The 19,659-nt window shown below is 55.3% G+C and overlaps 7 protein-coding genes across 7 annotated transcripts; all 7 read right to left on the bottom strand.

Moving 5' to 3' along the window:
- Positions 1 to 727: 727 nt before the first annotated feature.
- Positions 728 to 3,022, bottom strand: G647_01162 (acetyl-coenzyme A synthetase; the record flags this gene model as incomplete). Its single annotated transcript, XM_008724563.1, has 5 exons — positions 728 to 1,162; positions 1,258 to 1,290; positions 1,343 to 2,816; positions 2,873 to 2,901; positions 2,969 to 3,022. The coding sequence occupies 5 exons, from the start codon at positions 3,020 to 3,022 to the stop codon at positions 728 to 730; spliced, it is 2,025 nt and encodes a 674-aa protein (XP_008722785.1).
- Positions 3,023 to 4,185: 1,163 nt separating this feature from the next.
- G647_01161 (uncharacterized protein) lies at positions 4,186 to 5,205 on the bottom strand (the record flags this gene model as incomplete). The annotated part of the gene is made up of 2 exons (XM_008724562.1): positions 4,186 to 4,874; positions 5,067 to 5,205. The coding sequence occupies 2 exons, from the start codon at positions 5,203 to 5,205 to the stop codon at positions 4,186 to 4,188; spliced, it is 828 nt and encodes a 275-aa protein (XP_008722784.1).
- A 1,260-nt stretch (positions 5,206 to 6,465) lies between these two features.
- Positions 6,466 to 7,349, bottom strand: G647_01160 (uncharacterized protein; the record flags this gene model as incomplete). Its single annotated transcript, XM_008724561.1, has 2 exons — positions 6,466 to 6,921; positions 7,044 to 7,349. The coding sequence occupies 2 exons, from the start codon at positions 7,347 to 7,349 to the stop codon at positions 6,466 to 6,468; spliced, it is 762 nt and encodes a 253-aa protein (XP_008722783.1).
- Positions 7,350 to 7,727: 378 nt separating this feature from the next.
- G647_01159 (uncharacterized protein) lies at positions 7,728 to 9,107 on the bottom strand (the record flags this gene model as incomplete). Its single annotated transcript, XM_008724560.1, has 3 exons — positions 7,728 to 8,680; positions 8,731 to 8,921; positions 8,983 to 9,107. The coding sequence occupies 3 exons, from the start codon at positions 9,105 to 9,107 to the stop codon at positions 7,728 to 7,730; spliced, it is 1,269 nt and encodes a 422-aa protein (XP_008722782.1).
- Positions 9,108 to 9,760: 653 nt separating this feature from the next.
- G647_01158 (uncharacterized protein) lies at positions 9,761 to 12,229 on the bottom strand (the record flags this gene model as incomplete). The annotated part of the gene is made up of 1 exon (XM_008724559.1): positions 9,761 to 12,229. The coding sequence occupies one exon, from the start codon at positions 12,227 to 12,229 to the stop codon at positions 9,761 to 9,763; it is 2,469 nt and encodes an 822-aa protein (XP_008722781.1).
- A 1,290-nt stretch (positions 12,230 to 13,519) lies between these two features.
- Positions 13,520 to 17,518, bottom strand: G647_01157 (uncharacterized protein; the record flags this gene model as incomplete). Its single annotated transcript, XM_008724558.1, has 5 exons — positions 13,520 to 15,099; positions 15,150 to 16,593; positions 16,646 to 17,056; positions 17,113 to 17,296; positions 17,415 to 17,518. 5 exons carry the CDS (start codon positions 17,516 to 17,518, stop codon positions 13,520 to 13,522), a joined length of 3,723 nt encoding a protein of 1,240 aa, XP_008722780.1.
- A 741-nt stretch (positions 17,519 to 18,259) lies between these two features.
- On the bottom strand, positions 18,260 to 19,572 carry G647_01156 (N-acetylglucosamine-6-phosphate deacetylase; the record flags this gene model as incomplete). The annotated part of the gene is made up of 2 exons (XM_008724557.1): positions 18,260 to 19,108; positions 19,225 to 19,572. The coding sequence occupies 2 exons, from the start codon at positions 19,570 to 19,572 to the stop codon at positions 18,260 to 18,262; spliced, it is 1,197 nt and encodes a 398-aa protein (XP_008722779.1).
- Between the last annotated feature and the right edge of the window lie 87 nt (positions 19,573 to 19,659).

The following is a 19,659-nucleotide window of genomic DNA, read 5'->3' as shown; positions in this document are numbered from 1 at the left end:
AATCCGCCGCCGCCACCGCCGAAAGACATGCTGGCGGGGATTGATGCGCGTCGCGCTATTTTCGAAAGAGGGCACGAGTCAAAGAGAGTACGAAAGAGCGTACGAAGATATGGTGTGAAGGAAGGGGGAAAGGAAATTCGTGGGTGACGCGCTGAGACGAGCTTTTAGTCCGAGTCGACTCGCAGAAGCGATCCAGGCAGCACGGCTATGGGCGGAGAGATTGTCGTGCAAGACGGCGTCTTCTCAATACCAGCATGCCACCGTTTCTCCCTGCGGACAAGAAGAATGGATCAGACTCGAGCGGCGACGCGCTAGGAGGTCGCAGTTGATGAGTTGAATAGAGCCTGCGCTTACCAGAAAACGGGTCTCCAATTAATTGAGCTGGACAACTCGCCCGGTCCAGGGACGGTCACATGACATCTATGGAGATGACTAATCGACGGCACATTTGGGTTCTTTCACCTCTTTCACCACTCTGGTGCTTTGGCGTTGTGTCCGGCACGCATGGGACGAGGCTATCTACAGGCGGCGCAGTGATCGATCATGGTCCAGAACAATACGTGGGCTAGGCAGCAGGCGCAAGAATTGTGAGATGCTGCAGAGCTATCCAACTACGAAAAGCTATGTGCTTTCCTCACTGCAGGCAGAAATCGACCAGAGGCAATGATTGGGTATATGTATAATGGCTGTGTCCTGGCTGCTCGGGTCCGAACCAGTCTTGTCTCCTTCACTTCTTCTTTGACGCCTTGACAGTCTCGATGATCTTGTCAACCACACCCGGGTCACTCAGAGTCGAAGTGTCGCCAAGGCTGTCCTCCTCGCCGCTTAGGATCTTTCTCAAAATTCTCCTCATGATCTTGCCGGATCGGGTCTTGGGAAGGTCATCGACGACGAAGATGGCTTTTGGTGCAGCGAATGGCCCGATGGACTTGCGGACTTGGAGGATGAGATCCTTGCGTATCTGCTCGCCAGGATCCACGCCGTCCTTGAGCGACACAAAGGCATTGACAGCCTGGCCAGTGAGCTCGTCATTTATGCCAACCACGGCAGCCTCGGCAACACCGTCATGCTCGATTAGAGCAGCTTCGATTTCTGACGTTGAGAGACGATGCCCTGATACGTTGACGACATCATCGACACGTCCACGAATCCAGTAATAGCCCTGGGAGATCATCAGTGTTTTGCTCATATCGACAGGACGACATCACCACGGGGACCTCGAGATCGTTGCGGAAGTGGGAAAAGGGGGGGACTTACTTCGTGATCACGACCAGCGCCGTCACCAGTGAACTGTTCATCGTGTCAGTCAAACGTCTCTTGCAGCGCTCGAACACAGACTCACATAGTAACCCTTGTAGACATTCAGGTATGTGTCCATGTATCTCTGGTGCGCACCCCACACGGTTCGGGCCATACTTGGCCATGCTTGCTTGAAAGCCAAGACGCCTTCAACGTCATTGCCTTCAATTTCCTTGCCCGAGACCGGGTCGATGATGGCGGGCTCAATGCCGAAGAAAGGCAGAGACGCACTACCGGGCTTCGTGGGGGTGATGCCAGCCATGGGTGTGATGACATGGGAGCCAGTCTCTGTCTGCCAATATGTGTCCACGATATGTGCCTCCTCTTTGCCGACGGATTCAAAGTACCACTTCCACACTTCGGCTGCGATGGGTTCACCTACGGAGCCCAACACGCGCAACTTGTGCAATTGGTGGTGGATGTGCTCATCACCGGCTCTCTTCAACAGGCGCAGTGCAGTCGGCGCAACATAAAACTGCGTGACATTGTGCTTGTCAATGACGTCCCAGTAGCGAGAGAAGTTGGGGTAGGCCGGGGTGCCCTCGAAGACGACGGTCGCAACACCGAGGAGGAGAGGCGCGTATACGACGTAGGTATGGCCGGTAATCCAACCAACGTCACCGCCGCAGAAGAAGACGTCGCCGTCATGGATATCGAACACGTACTTGCCGGTCGCAGCCGCGCCTAGCAGGTAACCCGCAGTTGAATGCATGACGCCTTTCGGCTTGCCGGTCGAACCTGACGTATATAGCAGGAACAGAGGGTCTTCGGACGCGACGGGCTCGGGGGGAATGTAGGAAGGGTATTTCGCCGTCTCTTCGTGCCACCAGAAGTCTCGGCCCTTGGTCCAGGGCACGTCCGCACCTGTTCTTTTGTAAACCAGCACTCGGTGGACGTCGGGGCATTTCTTGAGAGCTTCATCCACGATCTTCTTTGTGCCGATCAGCTTGCCACCACGCTTTCCCTCGTCTGTGGTGATGACCACCTTGGAGTTGGCGTCGATGATTCGATCCGCCAACGAGCCGGCGGAGAAACCGGCAAACACAACTGAGTGGACGGCGCCGATCCGGGTCACGGCGAGGAAGGAGATGACGGCTTCGGGAATCATGGGCAGATAGAGCGCAACCGTGTCCCCTTTCTTGACACCCATCTGGGTCAAGGTGTAGGCCACTCGTGAGACCTCGCGCAGGAGCTCGCCGTAGGTGAGGACGCGGCCTTCGCTTGGCTCGTCGGCCTCGTAGATGATGGCCGGCTTGTCGGGGTTTTTGATTGCATGGCGGTCGACGCAGTTGTAGCTGGCGTTCAGCTGGCCCTCCAGAAACCAGGCATTGTCGCCATTGGCAAGCGTACCGGAGTGGACCGTCTTGAAGTCTCGCTGCCAGTCCAGCAGTTCTCGGGCCATTTTACCCCAGAACTTGTCTGGCTGCTCGATCGACTCCTTGTACATGGCCCAGTATTCGTCCAGGTCTTTGATGTGGGCCTTGCCGGGGCCCTTCTTCCAAAACGGTTTGGGAACACTGTGAGCGAGTTAGCACGAGCGAGTCAGCGGAGGAGGCGGGCTCTCCAAGCATACTGGTAGGTATCGACCTGATGGGCTTCGGCCTGCGTGTGCGTGGTCAGTTCACCAGAGAGGCACGAAATCCGGGTGAAAGGAAGCAAATCTGCTTACCACGACGGGGCCGTCCTTCTTGGGATTGGGAGGCGCGACGTCTCCTTCGGACATTGTGATGAGCTGCTCGGTGAGCTGGCACTTAAGAATGGGCAAGGGCTGGGGAAGGGGAGAGTAGAAGTCCGGCTTGGAGCGACTCTGGAGCGGGAAAGAGATTATGTTTATATCGTGCTTCGGGTGCTGGGGGCTCTAGTTGCGCACGAACGGTGCGAGTGGACACCAGGAAAGCAGGACCCGTTCCACGGCGGGGAGATCAGGAGCTCTAATATAGAATGGCGCACCACAGGGCCGTCAACTGCAGGAAATGCTGATGACGCTACTTCGCACAGTCGCCGACCATGGAGCAAAGGGACGCGGCTTGATCGAGTGACCTGCACACCTGGCTGTGTCGAAGATTCGCGCGGATTTGCATTGGCATATCGTCACACCAAGAACCAAACAAGACCGTTTTTACGGAAACAGCTTGGGACAACAGCGTCGGATGGGCGCCCCCGCAAAGCTGGAGCTGCTTCGATTGGATCTTGCCGGCCATCAGCGATGCCCCTCGATACAGGTGGAGTGCCCTGCTTGCACCCCTCCAACCAACGGTACACAGCAGGCCCCGCCATCATCCTTTTCCTTTTATCCGCCATGCAGTGGCTGACGCGCCCGAAAAGCCCATCCGCAGTGTGAGCTCATCCGCCTTTTTTTGGCCATGGTCAGACACAACTGCCCCGATCTGTTTCGACGAGGGTCTGCCTCACACCGAGGCGTTGACGATCAGATGTGGTCGAGATACCTGTGCGGAGGCGACGTCTAGGGACCAAGCACTCTTTAAGTAGGACCCCGCACGGGGGGGCATACCAGTGTCACAACGCGTGGGAGCCTCTCAGCGGTCTGTTACAGTCCTCGGCCTTGCATCATCGGTCGGAACCCTGGTCGCGCCTACGGCAGCTCGTAGGGCTCCGAAACTCTGTACGAGGTACGCGTCCCTAGTACGGAGGCACAAGCGGACACCAAGGGCGATTGACGAGCTGGCTGGACATGGCGCCATGCAAGAGGCGACGAACGCCGTAGCGTGGCTGTCTTGGCTCAGTGCCGTACAGATCGGTACGTGAATTCGTTGACCGATCAGAGTATTTGGCTGTCAAACCCGGAATTTCTCAGAAACCTCATCTGACCACAGGGTCAAATCTTTGCCACTGCGGTGTTGACTGCGGTGTTGTATGCTTCTAGATTCAGACTCTTCCTTTGATCCAGGCCGCTAGTCCCAGGCCGAAGACCATAATCATGCCATCTCCGAATAGTTCCTTGCCCATCTGAATCCATAGCCCTATCCCGCTTTTGCCCGACCCGCCTTTGGTCAAGACCCGTGCGCTCTGCAGCAATAGTTCCCCGGTCAAGAACACAATAAACGGGTTCTGGAATGTTGCGGGAGCCGGCGGGTTCTCACCATACGTCTGCATGGATTTGTGGATGTTGAACACCAAGTACAGCCCTGCCAGTATCGCGAAGACCACATGCACAAGCTTCCAGATGCGCGTCGCTTGTATCTCGGCCGGGCTAGGTGGAGCCTTCTGGTTGCCCATTACCATGTTCGTCAAAAAGGGAGGAAGACCTGTTGCCTTTGAGATGTCGTCGGGAGATAGGCCGGGCATTGCACCCATGCCGTCCGGCGCACTTGGATCGGAGGTACCGTCCATTCCTCCCATCATGGCTTGCAACATCTTCAACATCGGGTCTTCCTGCTGTGTCTGACCTTGTCCTTCTTGTGGCAGGGGCTGTCTCAATATAGATCTCAAATACTCCTCCTGCGCATTCACCTGGTCCGGTGTCAGTGACGAAGTCGCAGCTGCCAGCGGCGGCGCTGTCTGCGGCGGTGGAGTGGACGTGGCAGGCGGTGTTGAGGCCGGCGACTCATTTCGCACTGTAGGATCTGGTGTTAGTTGCTTGATCCAGGAAGTAAATCGGCCACAACTTGAATGTAGGGAGAGTGTGCGCCTATTGTAAGGACAAACGACTCCATTCGAACGTAAGTCGAGGGTGGTAACTCTAGGTATTGTCGAGGGCGAACGACTCGACTCGACTCTTGCATGGAAGAGAAAGAGAAGAAACTCACTACTCTCCGGCGTCCTCCCACTGAGCCTCGTAATCTTATCCAGTCTTTCAGCCGCAGTGCTCGTGATCTTGGCTTCACGCTTCTGTCGCCGAATGCGCGCCTGCCGCTGGGCTGGTGTTTCTTCCGCGCCGTCCGCCATGGCGATGCTGGCTGGCTGGCTGGCTGGCCGGACTCAGGGTCCCTTGCTCAACAGAGCGATGCAAGGAGTTGCCACTTGCGGCAAGAGAAGCGCGAGTAGATGTGCGCTTTTCGCAACTGGTAAGGACAACCTGGCGTACGCAATTGGCAGGTTCCGTGCGAGGGACTAAAGTACAGCAACAGAGAGTACGGAGTAATTTACGAGGCGTTACTCCAGGACCGGCAGGAGCGTGGCAGGCAGCTCTACTGGTCGTGTCTGCGTGGGTTCAAATGTCCCCGTCCACGCTCAGCTGTTCAGTGATAATTAATTACAGAAGAGTTGGAGAAAAGGATGAATTCTGGAGAGATGCAGATGCCTACAGTATGACGTCGCTTTCGCTGGTCCTTCGATTCACCATCAACATGTCTCTAATTGCTACACCTTCTTCTCCGGTCCCTTTCACCATCTGAATGAACCTGCCACCCTGCCTCCCTGCCTCCAGCGCCCTCTCTCAGGGCCTGGTCGGAGCACGTCTCACACATTGCCTCGTCAATCCAAGTTCCCCGTGCCCAAAATACATGCGCGCTCACGCGCTCATCTGACGGTCCTTTTACTGCCTGACTCCACCGGACAGGTTTCGGGATATGCAAAAAGATGGATAGCTCTGGCACGCTCCCTCGTCCGAGCCGAGCTGTGCTGGGGGAGGCCAGATCCCCGAGGTACGAAGTCACAAGTCACCAACATTGAATATCGTGGGACTGCTCGCCGCACAATCCCGTCTTCATGAAGACAAGCGTAGATAGAATGGCCGTGCAGAGGATGCAGTGGTCATCTTCTGGGTGGGACACGCTCCACGACTTTAACCTTCGCCTATCCTCCTAGGCTCGATGTGAGACGTGTGAGAGCCGAGGACGGTATGCTGCGTCGTATGCTGATCCAGGACGGTGCCCGCCCAAGAACAATGACGCCGAAGCCGGTAGTGTCCTCCGTGGGGTCCCGAGAATGCAGGTATCGGGAGAAATCCTCCCACTAAACCTCCACGGCATCCTGCCAGACCACGCCAGGGAAACATTGCCTTGCAGTACGCCTGAAGGTATGAACATCCAAGCTTGAGTAGATTACCCTAGGACAGGACAAGTCGGTGGGCAAGATCTCCAAGAACTCAATGGACTCGAACGCCGCAGCTGGCCAATGCAGTTCCAACCAAAGCGCCAGTGTCATAGGTATCGTCACGTCGTGAAAAAAAGGTGTTTGCACTCTTGCATCTTGGACCCCCACCCTTCATTGTAAACAGATGGCATAAAAGGCCTCCTTCGCGACACTGCCCGTGCCGTCGTAGTCAAACTCCTCGACCATAGCGTGGATTTCGTCGTCGGTAAGGCCCGTCTCGCCGAGCTCGCGGGCCACGCGTCTGATGTCGTCTATCTCGATGTATCCCCGCTGCTCGGGGTCGAAGAGCAGCAGCGCGCGCTCCACTTCCTCGGTCGGGTCGCGCTCGAAGATCTTCTGCGCCGCAATCCGCTGAAACGGCACCTGCGCGAGCAGCAGCTGGCTGACGTGGTATGATTGTTGGCCTCGCCCGGGGGGCCCTCTCTTGAATTTCGGCTTGGGCACACCCTGCGTGTGCATGATTTGGGCGACTTCGGCCTTGGGGACCGTGAAGCCCAGGGACCGCAGCGCGACACGCACCTCGTGGTAGTCGAGATGGCGGTCGCGGTCGAGGTCGAAGAGGGAGAACTGTGATGTGGAATTGGGTCGGTCAGTCATTCAGCCCCCCCACGACTAATGGATTGATCGATCGATCGATCGACATTTTCACATTTGATTGCAAGGGGGAGGACGAGCGTCCACGCGCGTACCGATTCATTGATTTCGTCGCGCTGTTCTTCGCTCAACTCGCTCAGCGCGTTGGGTTCCTTCTCGGTGCTCTGTCGGCCTGCCGGCATCGCATGCGCCTGCTGCTGCTGCTGCTGCTGCTGCTGCAGTACAGGCGGTGCCGTCGATTGTGCGTACTGATATATTTGGTCGGGCCGGCGCCCGAAGGTCGATTGCGTGTATTGCTGGGACGGCGCAGTTGCGCCGGGTCTCTGCGCCGTGCGGTCGGGCAGCTTGCTCGAGGATGCGTAGACATTGCGAGCCGGGAAGGCGGGATTTCCTTGCGACATTGGCGGCGCGGGGGCATTGAAGGGGCGCAAACGCGCCAAAAAGTCAGCTGAATTGCCTTGGTCGCAGCATGAATGTGGACGCGGACAGCAGGGGCTCTGTAGTGTATGGGATAAAACGGGTGGTATGGTGGGATTTGTTGTTGACAGCACAAAGGCCGAGAGTTGGACGCGTGCCGAAAACGGACGCGCCTTGGAAAATGCCAAATTCCTCTCCAACTGGAGCACATTGGCGACCGGCCACCGTGAAACAACAAGTGCTGCTATGTACACAGTGTAGCGAGTAGTATCATCGAGGAGCGGACAATCTTTCCAGCGGCATTTTCGTTTTGGCTGTATCTCGTCCTACATGCTGGGATTCTAGCATCCATCCTGCTCTCTTCACGCCATATACTTCTTCAACCCCCTCAACCGCTTCTTCGCGTCTTCAAGAATATCGTCATTCTTACACACGGCAAACCTCATCCAGTCCTCCGCGAGATGCGCCCGTTTCTCCGTGTAGAACTCTGTGGGTGGGATGGCAGCCACGCCTAGCTCCATGATCAAAAACCACGACATCTTAAAATCCCGCGGCCGGTCCTTCACATGGTCAGGGAACTCGTATCCCTGGGGCAGCTTTACTTTCGACAAGTTCGCAAGGACAAAGTAGCCGCCTTCCGGGATAGAGTAGGGGATGCCCAGCTCGTCAAAGACCTCGCAGAACCGGTCCACCTTGCCCTTCATTTCGGTGATTTGCTGGTCCCAGAACCCGACTTTATCAGCTTGTTCAAAGCCAATTGCCGCGGCCTCCTGTAGAGGCGAGACACTCGAGTAGCAGATGCGCGTATGTGCCGCGGCCACGTACTTGATCAGCTCCGGCGGCCCAATCAGATATCCCACGCGCCAGCCCGTCGCGTAGAAGTTCTTGCCCGCCGAACCCACGGTGAGCGTGATCTTAGCCAGCTCGGGCGATAATGTGGCTATTCGTGTGAAGGGAACGTAGTATAAGCGGTCATAGACCTCATCGGAGAGGATGAGGACTTTATGCTTCAAGCAGAGGTCGCCAATCCGGGTTAATTCCTCCTTGTTCAGCACCTTGCCTACCGGGTTATGAGGCGAGTTTAACACGATCATCTTGGTCTTCTCGTTGAATGCCTTGGCGAGCTCGTCGAAGTCGATCGTCCAGTCCGCCGCGGAGGATGTCCGTTCGGCACCATCCTTCGGTGGATGCATAGGTACGTAGCGGATTGTGCCCCCGGGCATCTCGATATTGCTGAGGTATTGATCGAAGAAAGGCTCAAAGATGATAACCTCGTCCCCTGGCTCGATGAAGCCCATGAACGCGCTGAGCATGCCTGCACCCTGGTCAGAGACATGTATCGTGTCTTTCACGACTTGGTCCTACCCTCATTGGCTCCAGTTGTAATGGTGACCTCGGTCTTCGGATCCAGCGTCCTTCCAAAGAACGGTGAGTATGCATCAGCAATTGCCTTCTTCAGCCTCGGTCGGCCTTTCGTAGGCGAGTATTGGTTGCATTCTACTCGGTCCAGGGCGCTTTTCGCAGCGTCAATGATGAATTGGGGAGGGTTGTAACCACTGCCGAACCCACGGTCAGAAGCATGACCTTTACAAGTCGCGAGCGTGTGCGCATACTCACAAAAACCCTTGGCCCATGTTGACGATTGGCTGTACAGGCGACGCAGCGGCGGCCTCGTTTACTATCGACCAGACATCCTGCTTCTGCCCGGCCACCCGCTTCGCAGGCGCAAACTTGGCGTCCATCTTGCGGTGCGAAGAAAAAGTGCGGGCCTTGGTATGCAAGCCAGGCCACCAGATTGAGGGCTGTTCTGCAGGTAGGAGCTGGCGACTGATTGATCGGACCACGAGTGAGGCACGAGTAGGGGAGAGGTTGACGTTCATGCCGCAACAGCTGAGTCAATGGGCATCGACGAACACTTCAGGGCGCACACGTGCCAGTGGTGAGCATCCGAGATGAGAATTGCGTGAACACAATAAGAACCGGCCTGACCAGTCACTGACCAGTGAGGGGCTGCAAATTGCTGCGAGATCGGACGGTTGCAGAGCCGCTTACTGGGTACATAGACTGACGACATCTGCCAAGAAGACACTCCGGCTGAGGACTGGCACAGACTCGGCTATCCACCGTCGCTGACCGGAGGGATCGGAAGGCGGAGGGATCGGAAGGCAGAGGGAACCACGGCAACCGGAGGGCAGGAGGGTAATCACAGGAAGTCCACCTATGTTCATGATTCACATTTATTCATCAAGGGGGTCGTAGCTACAATTATCCACGGGCATATAACGCCATCCAAATATGCAATGCTGCCAGCCTTCATAGGCACGTCCCAAACTTTACAGATACCTCCTTGGGAGGGCCAGACACTGCTCGTGTCCTCCTCTAATCTCCAAATGCCTTAGGCATACCTAACAGTGTGCCCATTCTGGGGGTAGCCACCATAGCCGCCCGCGCCATAAACAGGCGGCGGCTGGGGAGGATACCAGCCTTGCGGCGACATCGCTTGCCCCTGGGGTGGTTGCCATCCACCTCCATATCCACGGTCTCTCATCTGGTCTGGAACTTGCGGTCCATCCCATCCAGGCGCGGCGTTGCTGTGACCGCCGCTTCTATACCTGTGACTGCCAGGCACGACGGCTTCCATTCGCTTTCCCCTCGGTCGCCTGCACGCTCGAACGACGCAGCCAAGGACAGCAAGGAGTAGAAGACCGCCTAATGCGCTAGCCAAGGCGATCACCAACGTCTTGTGGTCATCAATCCATGACTTCACTTCACCACCGATCGAGCTTCCCCTACACACGCCATTGTCACAGCGTCCACCACCACCACAAGGTGTGCCGTCCAGGAAATTTTGTTGCATACTGTAGCAGACGTTCGATCCAAAGTCCGGACTGGCGCAGCTCAGGCTACAAGTCTGACTGTTGCAGGCATAGGTGTCGTTGTCGCTGGTATAACTTCCCATGAGAGTCTTGCATTGCAAGTCTCGGCTTGTGCATTGTCCACTGGCACACTGAAGTCCGCTGCCGCAGTCCGTTCCATCGGGTGCGGTGGTGTCGGTCGGGCAGGTTCCATTGGTGCCCGAGCATGTTTCTTCAGGATCGCATTGACCTGTGCTGGCACGGCACACTGTTCCAGTCGAAGCAAATTGACACTGCGGCGTACAGCATCCTTCGTTGCTTGGGTCGCAGACTGCACCTGTGTTGAATTTGCAGGTGGTAGGGTTGCAGCATGCATTTCCTGCGCAGGACTCCTCACCACCACAATCGCAATCTTCGCCCTCTTCGACGATGCCATTACCGCACTGATTCCCACTGATCGTCACCACACCCTTGTTGTCAGTGAGACACGACGATTGGACCGAGTTACGTCCCAGAGCTGAGCAGATGTTGCCGACTGAGCAAGGCGAGAATCTGGTGATGCCGGGAGAAGAATATGGGTTCATCATGTATTGCGCGCTGGCGTCACAAGTAGAGGATGACAGGGGGCAACATTGTCCCGAGTTCACGACATTCGAGTCAGTGCAGGTGCTGGAATCGCAATCGTGGACGGCACCGAATGTGTGGCCACTCTCGTGGGCAAAGACTTGCCACAAGGTTGAAGTCTTCGCAATGACATTGGCTCCAGTCACGCTCTGAGTATTGCCGCCCGTATCTGTCTGAGAAGTAGCCCCGTGATTGCACAACTGCCCGAGCCACGCGAGGCCGACTTCGGCCCCTGTGTTACAAGTCGTAAAGAGGGACCAGTACGCATTGTCGTCGCCACGTTGTCCACGCCATGCGGAGAACAAGTTCAGTCTCTGCGTGATATCTGTGCTGCTGGAGCACCCTACATTCCATGGCGTCTGCGTACTTGCCGTTCCGGGACACTCAGCGTCAGAGACAGTCAGGTTGCGGAGGCCAAGGGTGATGTTGAATGTGGACTGGTAAAGCTCGGAAGCGGTGTTGACAACAGCGATGACGTCCTGCCGCAAGCTATCGGTGGAATTAAAACTCGCCGTGTACGTGCAGTCGCTGGCAACGCCAACAAGAGCGACTTTGCGGGTGGTGGGACAGCCGGCCGTGCTGCCGATGGTGGAAGCCAAATTGACACCAGCTGAATTACCCGAACCGATACCGCCACCGTCAATGTTCTGGCGCTTTTCGAACATGTTGTTAATGGCCATAGTGCCCACGTCGCCCCAGAAGCCATCGTCTCGTTTCAACATCAAATCGCGGTAGATGGGATGGTCGGGATGAGTATTGAACTCCAGCTTGTCGGATGCACAAGTCGAGCCGGCGTTGCGTTTAAGCTCGATATGAGTCTGTCGGCCAACGTCGGAATCCCTCCAGACGGCCATGTATTCATCGTCATCTTCTTCCAGCTCGGGATCCAATTCGTGCTTGGTGGCCATATAATTCGACTTTAGCTGGACATGATGGTGATTGCCCATGACGGTAAAGGCACCCTCAAAAAGAGGCTTGACCCCGTCTCTCCTCACTGTAATTCGGGCCCAGCCGACATGTTGATTGACGCCGTGTTCATCGACAAGGAATGCTTGACCCTGGTAGACTTTGTGGTCCTCCCGTTGCATCTTCTCTGCATGTCTGACATTGCCATCTTTGTCCACGAACTCGATGTACGAATCGTGATGGAGGATATCGTGATTTGGCTCAAGACTGAGCCGAATGTGTTCTGTGTTTTTGTGGAGGTCAAATGTAAGATCGAAGCTTGAGGTACAATGTACCCTCTGCGAAGGTGTGTGCAAACGAGGGTTCTCTATTAGCGATAGGTAGTTTAGAGGGTTTCTCGATTTGGAGTGTGCATCGACGGTGGACGTCAGGTACAGGCATGAAGCGACGGCCGCCGCGAGGCCTCGAAGAATGCGCATCGTGCGCTGAGCCGTGAGGCTGAAGGTTGGGTGGGTGATAGGATGCTTATATCCTCGACACGGTTTGCATTGGAGCACAAAACAAGTCGTACAGGCCGTGTTCTGGTGTAGCGAACGTTCGTCTGAGGGTGGATACGTGTACAGGCTCCCGGGAAGTGGTAGAGGCTCAGTTGGGGTCGACGTCCACTCTATCGTCGGCGGCTGGGGAATCAATATCCAATGCACAGCTCAATTAGTGTAACCCTACTTTTCTCGGTGACAAGAAGAAGCACCGAAGAGTGATTGTTGTCCCTAGAAGGATGGGGAGAAGGAAAGATAGAGAGGCAGCGAATGTATAGCGTTCTGTGCAGTCGTGTGCCGAGACGGCAAAAACGGACGAGGTTGCAGTCAGTCACTGTTGGGATTCTTACGATAGAAGTTCAGGGAGAAGCGGGCAACCCGCAGCTGACAACAGGCAATGGGCGATGGGCGCAGCGTTGTGGAGGGCGCAGCCACCTCGAACGGACCACTGACCGAGTCACTGGGCGGCTGGGCCGCGTGTTACGACTACGCCAAGCACTCCGGGGCTATCACTGCCCGGTTAGAGGAAGCTCCGTCCACTAACTAATTCAGTTGTACAAAATGGTACGTACGGAGTACACCCTCAGGCAACCAGCAACGCAGCCCAAGAAACAGCAGAATGATATCTCCAACCGCAATAACACAAGCCAGGAGAGCCGGGCGCTACAGGTCTCCGTATCTGCTGTCTTATTGCCAAACAGCATGATAACGACGTTCAGGTATCCAACGCCTCGTTCTCGAATCCCTGACGGCAACTTGATGAATAGTTGATGAGTGATATATACATCACTGTTCGCTGACGGCCCGCATGACGCGCAAACATAGGTGATCCCAAGACAATCCTGGCTAGCTATGTCAGCTCCCAAGACTCCAAGCCTCCCCTTACGCTTTCCCGGGTTGCTTCGCGATATTCCGGCGGTTGTGCTTCATCCTGCTGAAGCAGTGGCCGGTACACGGCTGTCTCACAAGCTCGGTGCCCGGCATCCCGTCTGTGGCAGTTACAGGGGGCCCGGCGACGAGGCGGCTGTGTCGCAGCCTTTTCCTCGAGCAGCCTCAAACACTTCTGACACAGCGCCCATTCACTACGAGTTGAAAGTACTTTAATTTTCTTTCTTCCTTCAACAAGGTATGCTATCTGAAGATCTCAATTACAGAACACCGCCTTCGGACGCCCTTTTCATCACTAGAACGAGTCATGAAGCTGGGATATTAGTATCGGTCGACGGCGCTTCAAGCCTCAGTCTCAACTCCAGGCTCTCTGCCATTAAGTCCACCCATGCCCAATTTCTGCTTGAGTTTACCCATCCCGATTTTCGCCTCGTCTTTGGCAAACTTGACGTTCCTCGCGGGCTTCCACTGCGACAAACCTCGGTGTTTGCGCTCTTCGGACCGCTTTCCAGCTTTCTTCTCAAAAGTGCTGTCACGCTTCTGCACGGGCTGAACCGAGTTCGTCGATGTTTCTGTCATGGTCGTGTAGTCGGTTCCAGCAGTGCCAGTGGTGTCTGCACTTGGTCGTCCATTTGCGTAACCGTTTGGTTCGTCACTGTTCCCATCCAGTCCACGGACATCCTTGGGATCCTTCCTGAACTGCCCTTCGTGGGCATTAGTGGCATCGGTGATGCCCAGATCTTCCGAAGAGTCATCATCAATTGGCTCGTAGTCATCGTCATCGTCGTCTGACGGATTGAAAGGATCATGAGGTGGCTCATCTGTTCCCGGCTCGGCAATCTTTTCGTGATTCTTGTTCGTGTATGCTCGGGGATCATGGCTGAAGGCTCCGGACCAGTCTTCGCCAGACTTACTCCTCCACTTCCGCTTCTCCCTCTCGGAGAGCTCCTTGTTCAGAATATCACGACCTTGCTGTAGAGAGGCCTCGTGAAGTTCTTGGATCTGCTCGGGCACCTCACTCTCGACAACTCGGTCGCGTACACCCTCGGTCAAGCATGCCTCGAATGTTTCGTACGTCTCGCGAGTGTCGTTGTCTACGACGTATTCTCGGTGGGACTCATCCATCCCAGCTTTGAAGCGGCCTCTGAACTGCAGTCGCCCGACCTCTTGCAAGTCCTCCAGGCCTTTGTCCATGAAAGCCTTGACATTTTCCTCGGTGATGTAGTTTTGCACGAGTCTGTTGCCATTCTTGGTTGTCCAAATAGGGATGTCGATGGTCGTCTCTTCATTGTCGACCAAGTTCTGGAGCCAGAGGGATGCATAGGCGGCCGCCCCACGCTTGCCAGTGACGTGGAATTCGAAGATGACCGGTGAGCGGTATCGATACTTGACGGGCAAGCGAACATGGTTGTTAGCCTCTGTGGAGACATCGAAATAGACCCCGTCCCCTGCTTCGTTGCTGTGGCAGTGCGTGCGGGGGATCTTTCCAGTACTCCCACCGGTTCTAAGCTTGAGCTTGGTGTTCGACTTCCAGCCTGTAGCCACAATTCTGTCGGAGATGAATTCAAAGGTGCCAACATCCCAGCCAAGCATATTGGGAGGCAGGCGAGTCTCCACGCTCCGGAAGAGGAGCGAGATTCTGATGCGACCAAAGCCGATGCCGCCGTCGAGAGGATACCATCTCGTCACCTGAGAACTTGTTGTGAGAATATCAGACAGTCGAAGAGGCACCACGCCCAGGATGGGATCATGTTCGCGGTTGCGTTGGTCACGGACGGTGACGGTGACAATCCCAGATCTCCAGTCTCGCATAAATCGTTCCGTACCAGCGTTGAAGATTGGTTTGCTACTAACGGCCTTGGCTCGGGTGCGGTAGACCAGCGCATCATTGAACAATATGGTGCAATAAGATGTTGGCAGCTCTGTAGAGTGGTCAGCACCAATCCTGCACGAAGATCGCCAAAGGACTTACTGTTAGACTCCTCATCTGTTCCTTCACCATAAGCCTTGGCTGGCTCGAACTCTCTACCCTTCCGATTCCCATTGCTACCCTTGATGTTCTCCAGCTCCAAGTTGACAATTTGGTGGACAACGACACTGCAGATGCCGCTTGGCCATAAAGGATCAGGAGGAGTATGAGCGACAGCATCTGCATCCTCGTTGTCGATAGTACCCTTCTCATCTTGGAACTTTTCATCATTCTTGAGATTCTCCGGCAGACTCTTGTCCTTGCCGTCGGTGCGAAGAGCAGGGCGGAACTTGGGCTTGCCAAAGTAGCCGACTTCCCAATGCAGCTCACCTGGCATCTCCGTTCCCTGTTGAGTACCAGCAAGTTTCGAGATCTGAGGATACATCTTGCCAGGATGTTGTATCATTTTCTGCATCGACAGTTCGACCTTGCCGACCATGTCATCCGCTGAGTTGCGATCCGAATCCCACAACTCGACACTGAGCTGTTCATCGGCTTTGATGAGCTCCGGTGTGACGAGAAGGGCGGCAGTCTCTTCCCAAACCGGATTGAGGTCGTCGGTGATAACACGAGTGCAGTACATCGGCTTGCCATACTTGGAAAAGGACAAGTTGATGTAGGGGTCACTTCCTCCGTGTTTGCTGCCCCGTCGATCCTGTTTGCTGAGCCCAATGGCGCGATGAATCCGAATCCACATCACTCCCATCGCCTGGGTGTCCTTGGTTATGTCGTCACCTTGTAACATCGACTTCAAGTCAAGCTGCATGGACTTAGGGGCGACATACATGCTGGCAGCCGCACCAATTGCATAGTTGACAAAATTCGAGATCAATGGCAGGTTCAGGATGTTCACCCCTTTCTGGATCATTGGAATACAGCCTGCCTGGACATGAGGTACGCCCATCAACGTGAAGGTGAGGCTCTTCGCAAATGGTGGCTCGGGGGTCATCTGCAGTCGCAAGCGGACGGTGCCAACAAGCTCTTGCAGTTCGACGAAGATGGGTAAGGGAACACCGATCAGTCCCTTGATGCCCAGATAGAAGACAAGATTCATGTGCATGTTCCTCGCTCTCGAAGAGGCAGAGGCACCAGCGGGTTTGGCATGATAGGCGAAGGAGATCTCAAGATTATAATAGTCGCCACCTTCCTCGTCCGCGGCGGCTTCTTGCGGATCTTTTGTCTTTTTGTTCTCTTCGTGGATGCTCTGCTTGAGCTCGTGCATTCTCGAGTCAGGAAGTGCTCGTAAGCTGAGGATTCGAATCGGGTTGCTTCCCTGGTCAATCTCTGCGACTCTAACGTTGTTGATGACACCTGGAACGGACGCTTGCATGACGTCCTCGAGCGTGTCTGCGACCGCGGAAAACATTTCAGGGTTGATCAACCCCCACACGATACTCAGGAAGGTGTTCATCCATTCCACCGACTCTGGGAGGAGGTTGGCCACAGCCTGAATAGGTCAGTGCCCGTTCACGGGATGAGCTCAAGTTGGTCGAACTTACTGTCTCCCCTCTGCTCTGCTCACTGCTCCATTCCACCTCCCGACCGCTTCTAATGACCTCCTTCATCCAGAGCCATATGCCCGAAGCGAGACACATGCCAAGAGGGATCAGCCCTTTGAGCGAGCCACCGAACATCTTGCCGAGGATGACGACAGAGAGAAGTATAGCAATACAAAGACCGCCTGCTCGCTTCTCAAGGGCTTCGAACATGGGCTCATAGCTGACTGAGGGAGTAGGATGGAAGAGAACATTAGTCTTCTCGCCATGAATTGGCACATCTGAAGTGCTTCCTTCCGCGATGGGATCTGGAGGGGCGGTGATATCTTGCTTTTCCTTGTATTCGGGATTCTTCTGGGATGGGTCCGTGCCAACCGTGGTGGGCTTGCCGAGATTCTGGTTGGGGACAGACAGCTGGCGTGGTGTTAGTCTAGGGAGAAAGCGCGCTTGGACAACGGGCGTCGCCTTACCTGAGGATTGTCTGCTCGCTCCATGTACTCCTTGCCAACATCGGCGATGACCACTTGGTTGCCAGTGACTGGATCGGTCACCGTCTTCCCTTCTGTCTTTGGCTTCTCGTTCTTGTGTGGCTGGATTTCCGAGGAGTATTTCTGTGTCTGATGGCCCTGATTGTGTGCATCGATGTCTTTGTCTCTGCAGATATCCATTAGCGTGTCCTGTCGTTCACAGAACGAGTACAACCACTCAAACAACCACTCAAACAACCACTCCTTCGGCCGCGGCAGAGTTGTCATGTGCAAGAAGAACTCACCGTGACGCTTTATCCCTGTCGAGGCGGTCAACGAACTCCTTGATGTTGGGTATTCGATTCGTGCCGCTCCATGGCTTGCCAGACTTCTGCTGCTGAGCCGCCATCTCGATCTCCAAGCCGGCACCGAGCCAGAGGAAATCAACGGGGAAGTACGATCACGGGGTATTGGCCGCGAGCAGCCGATTCAGCTCAACGCCAGACACTTGATCACGGAGGAAAGAGAAGAACCAGAGAGTGAAGCACAACGGGTGCAGTGCTGCAGGAGGGGGAACAGGGCCAGCATTGTCGTTTTCAAAGTTGGCTGGCATCCGCACTTTCTCAGTGATGTCTGTCCATATCCGTGTGACGTAATTGTGCTATCCAGGTGAAGCTTGGGTGAAGCTGAAGCCCGCAGTGGAGTGGCTCACTGACCACTCCAGACGCTTGTGGCTTGCCTCAAGCCGGGAATGCCCAAGGAACGCGTCAGGCTGGGCGTGGTGGGCGTGTTTAGGCGAATCGAAACGCCTAAGCGTCCGATCAAGATTCGAAGCCGCCTATGCAATCGGCGAGCCGAAAATCATGGCGGGCTGCATCAAGCTAGCAGAACGTAGCCGAGAGTGGCTGATAAGCTTCCCTAACAGGACACGGAGGACAGCCACAGGCGCAACTGAGGCTCCATACACTGGTGATCGGCCTCATTGGGTTTGGAAATCTCGATCTGCGTTGAGTGGTGTCATTCACCTATATGCTCACATGCTGTACTTGAGTGACTTGTCAGGTTGTCTTCATACTGTGCTTGCTGTATATGGTACGTTTCGTCTGCAACCCCAACATTGGATCTCTTGTCGATGCTCACTCCTGGGACATCATGTCCTTTCCCAGACCTTATGACCGCCGATCCACGTCTCCAAGACATATCCCTCGCCATCCAAGATCGCAAAATCTGCTCTCCTTCCCGGCTCGAGCTTTCCCCTCTTCCTCTCGCCCATAAGGTCAGCAATGTTCTCGGTGACACACTGCACGGCCTCGGCCAGGTTGCAGCCGCTGAATGCGACGGCATTGCGCACACATTCGTCCAACGTACAGCAGCTCCCAATCAATGTATCTGTGCCCTCAATTGTCACTCTGTTGCCTTGCTTGAGTTGCCGGTGTGGGATCTGCCCGTGCCCGGGATGTAGCCCGTCCGGCATTCCGGCGAGTTCGATGCTATCTGTGATGAAGACACATTTTCTTGGGTCGGTACGCATGCACAGCGTCACCACAGAAGGATGTAAATGGATGCCATCTAGGATGATGGAGTAATGACACTTGCCTGTGCTCATGAGTCCTGCAAGCCCGGGAAGGCGGTGGTGCAGAGGATTCATTGCATTGAAGACGTGAGTGAGAGCCCGAGCGCCGAGTTGCAGAGCAGCGATGCCCTCGTCATACGTGGCCGTAGAATGACCGAGCGAGATGACGAGGTGAGGATATTCCTCCTGTAGCTGGCCGATGAGCGCCGTCGCTCCGGGCAATTCGGGCGCCAGAGTGATCAGCTTGACCGCTTCTCGGAGGCTGTGGTCTCCATACAACTCGGTCGGAGATATTTGAGTTGGCTCGACCAGATAGGAAGCGTTATGTGCTCCCCTCTTCGACGCGGTGATGTACGGTCCTTCGACGTGTGCGCCGAGCAAGTCTGCCCCCGAAGCGAACGTCCGTGGTTTCAAAGCTGGTAATATCTAAGATGATCCGTTTAGCGGGAATCTTGTAATCAGAAGGCCTGGAGGATGCTGTCCCCAATAGCCGGGTATTGGGCCACTGTAGAATAAGAGATGAAAGCGTTACGCCGGCCTACCTGTTTCCATTGATGCCGATCGACCGTGGGTACCGTTGCCCACCAGCCTGTAACTCCGTGACTGGCCTCCATCTCACTGACCTCCTGCAACTTCCGCTCGTCGTCTTCGACGCCATCATTTTGTGCTAGATGAGTGAAGTGCACACCTTTCATACCATTGGTCTGCAAATCCAGAAAACCTGGTGAGACTATTTTACCGTTCAGATCGATTCTCTCGACCCCTTCTTGTCTGTAGTAGTAGTTCGGAGTGATGGTGCCTTGCTCCGTGCTGAAGTAAATGTCCTGGGCCACTAGTTCGCCCGAGACGCAGAGCAGGCAGTTGGTAAAGCATTTGAGCGTTCGGTCCATGATGCCAGCGACGTCAACCTGGCAGATTAGAGTTGTGAATGGCCGATGTGCAGACTAGGAAAGGCCAACAAATTTGGAGGATTCGGA

The sequence above is a fragment of the Cladophialophora carrionii genome (assembly GCF_000365165.1).
Source record: "Cladophialophora carrionii CBS 160.54 unplaced genomic scaffold supercont1.1, whole genome shotgun sequence".
Classification (NCBI taxonomy): domain Eukaryota; kingdom Fungi; phylum Ascomycota; class Eurotiomycetes; order Chaetothyriales; family Herpotrichiellaceae; genus Cladophialophora; species Cladophialophora carrionii.
Note: the sequence above shows the minus strand (reverse complement) of the source record. Positions and strands in the feature narration are given on the sequence as shown.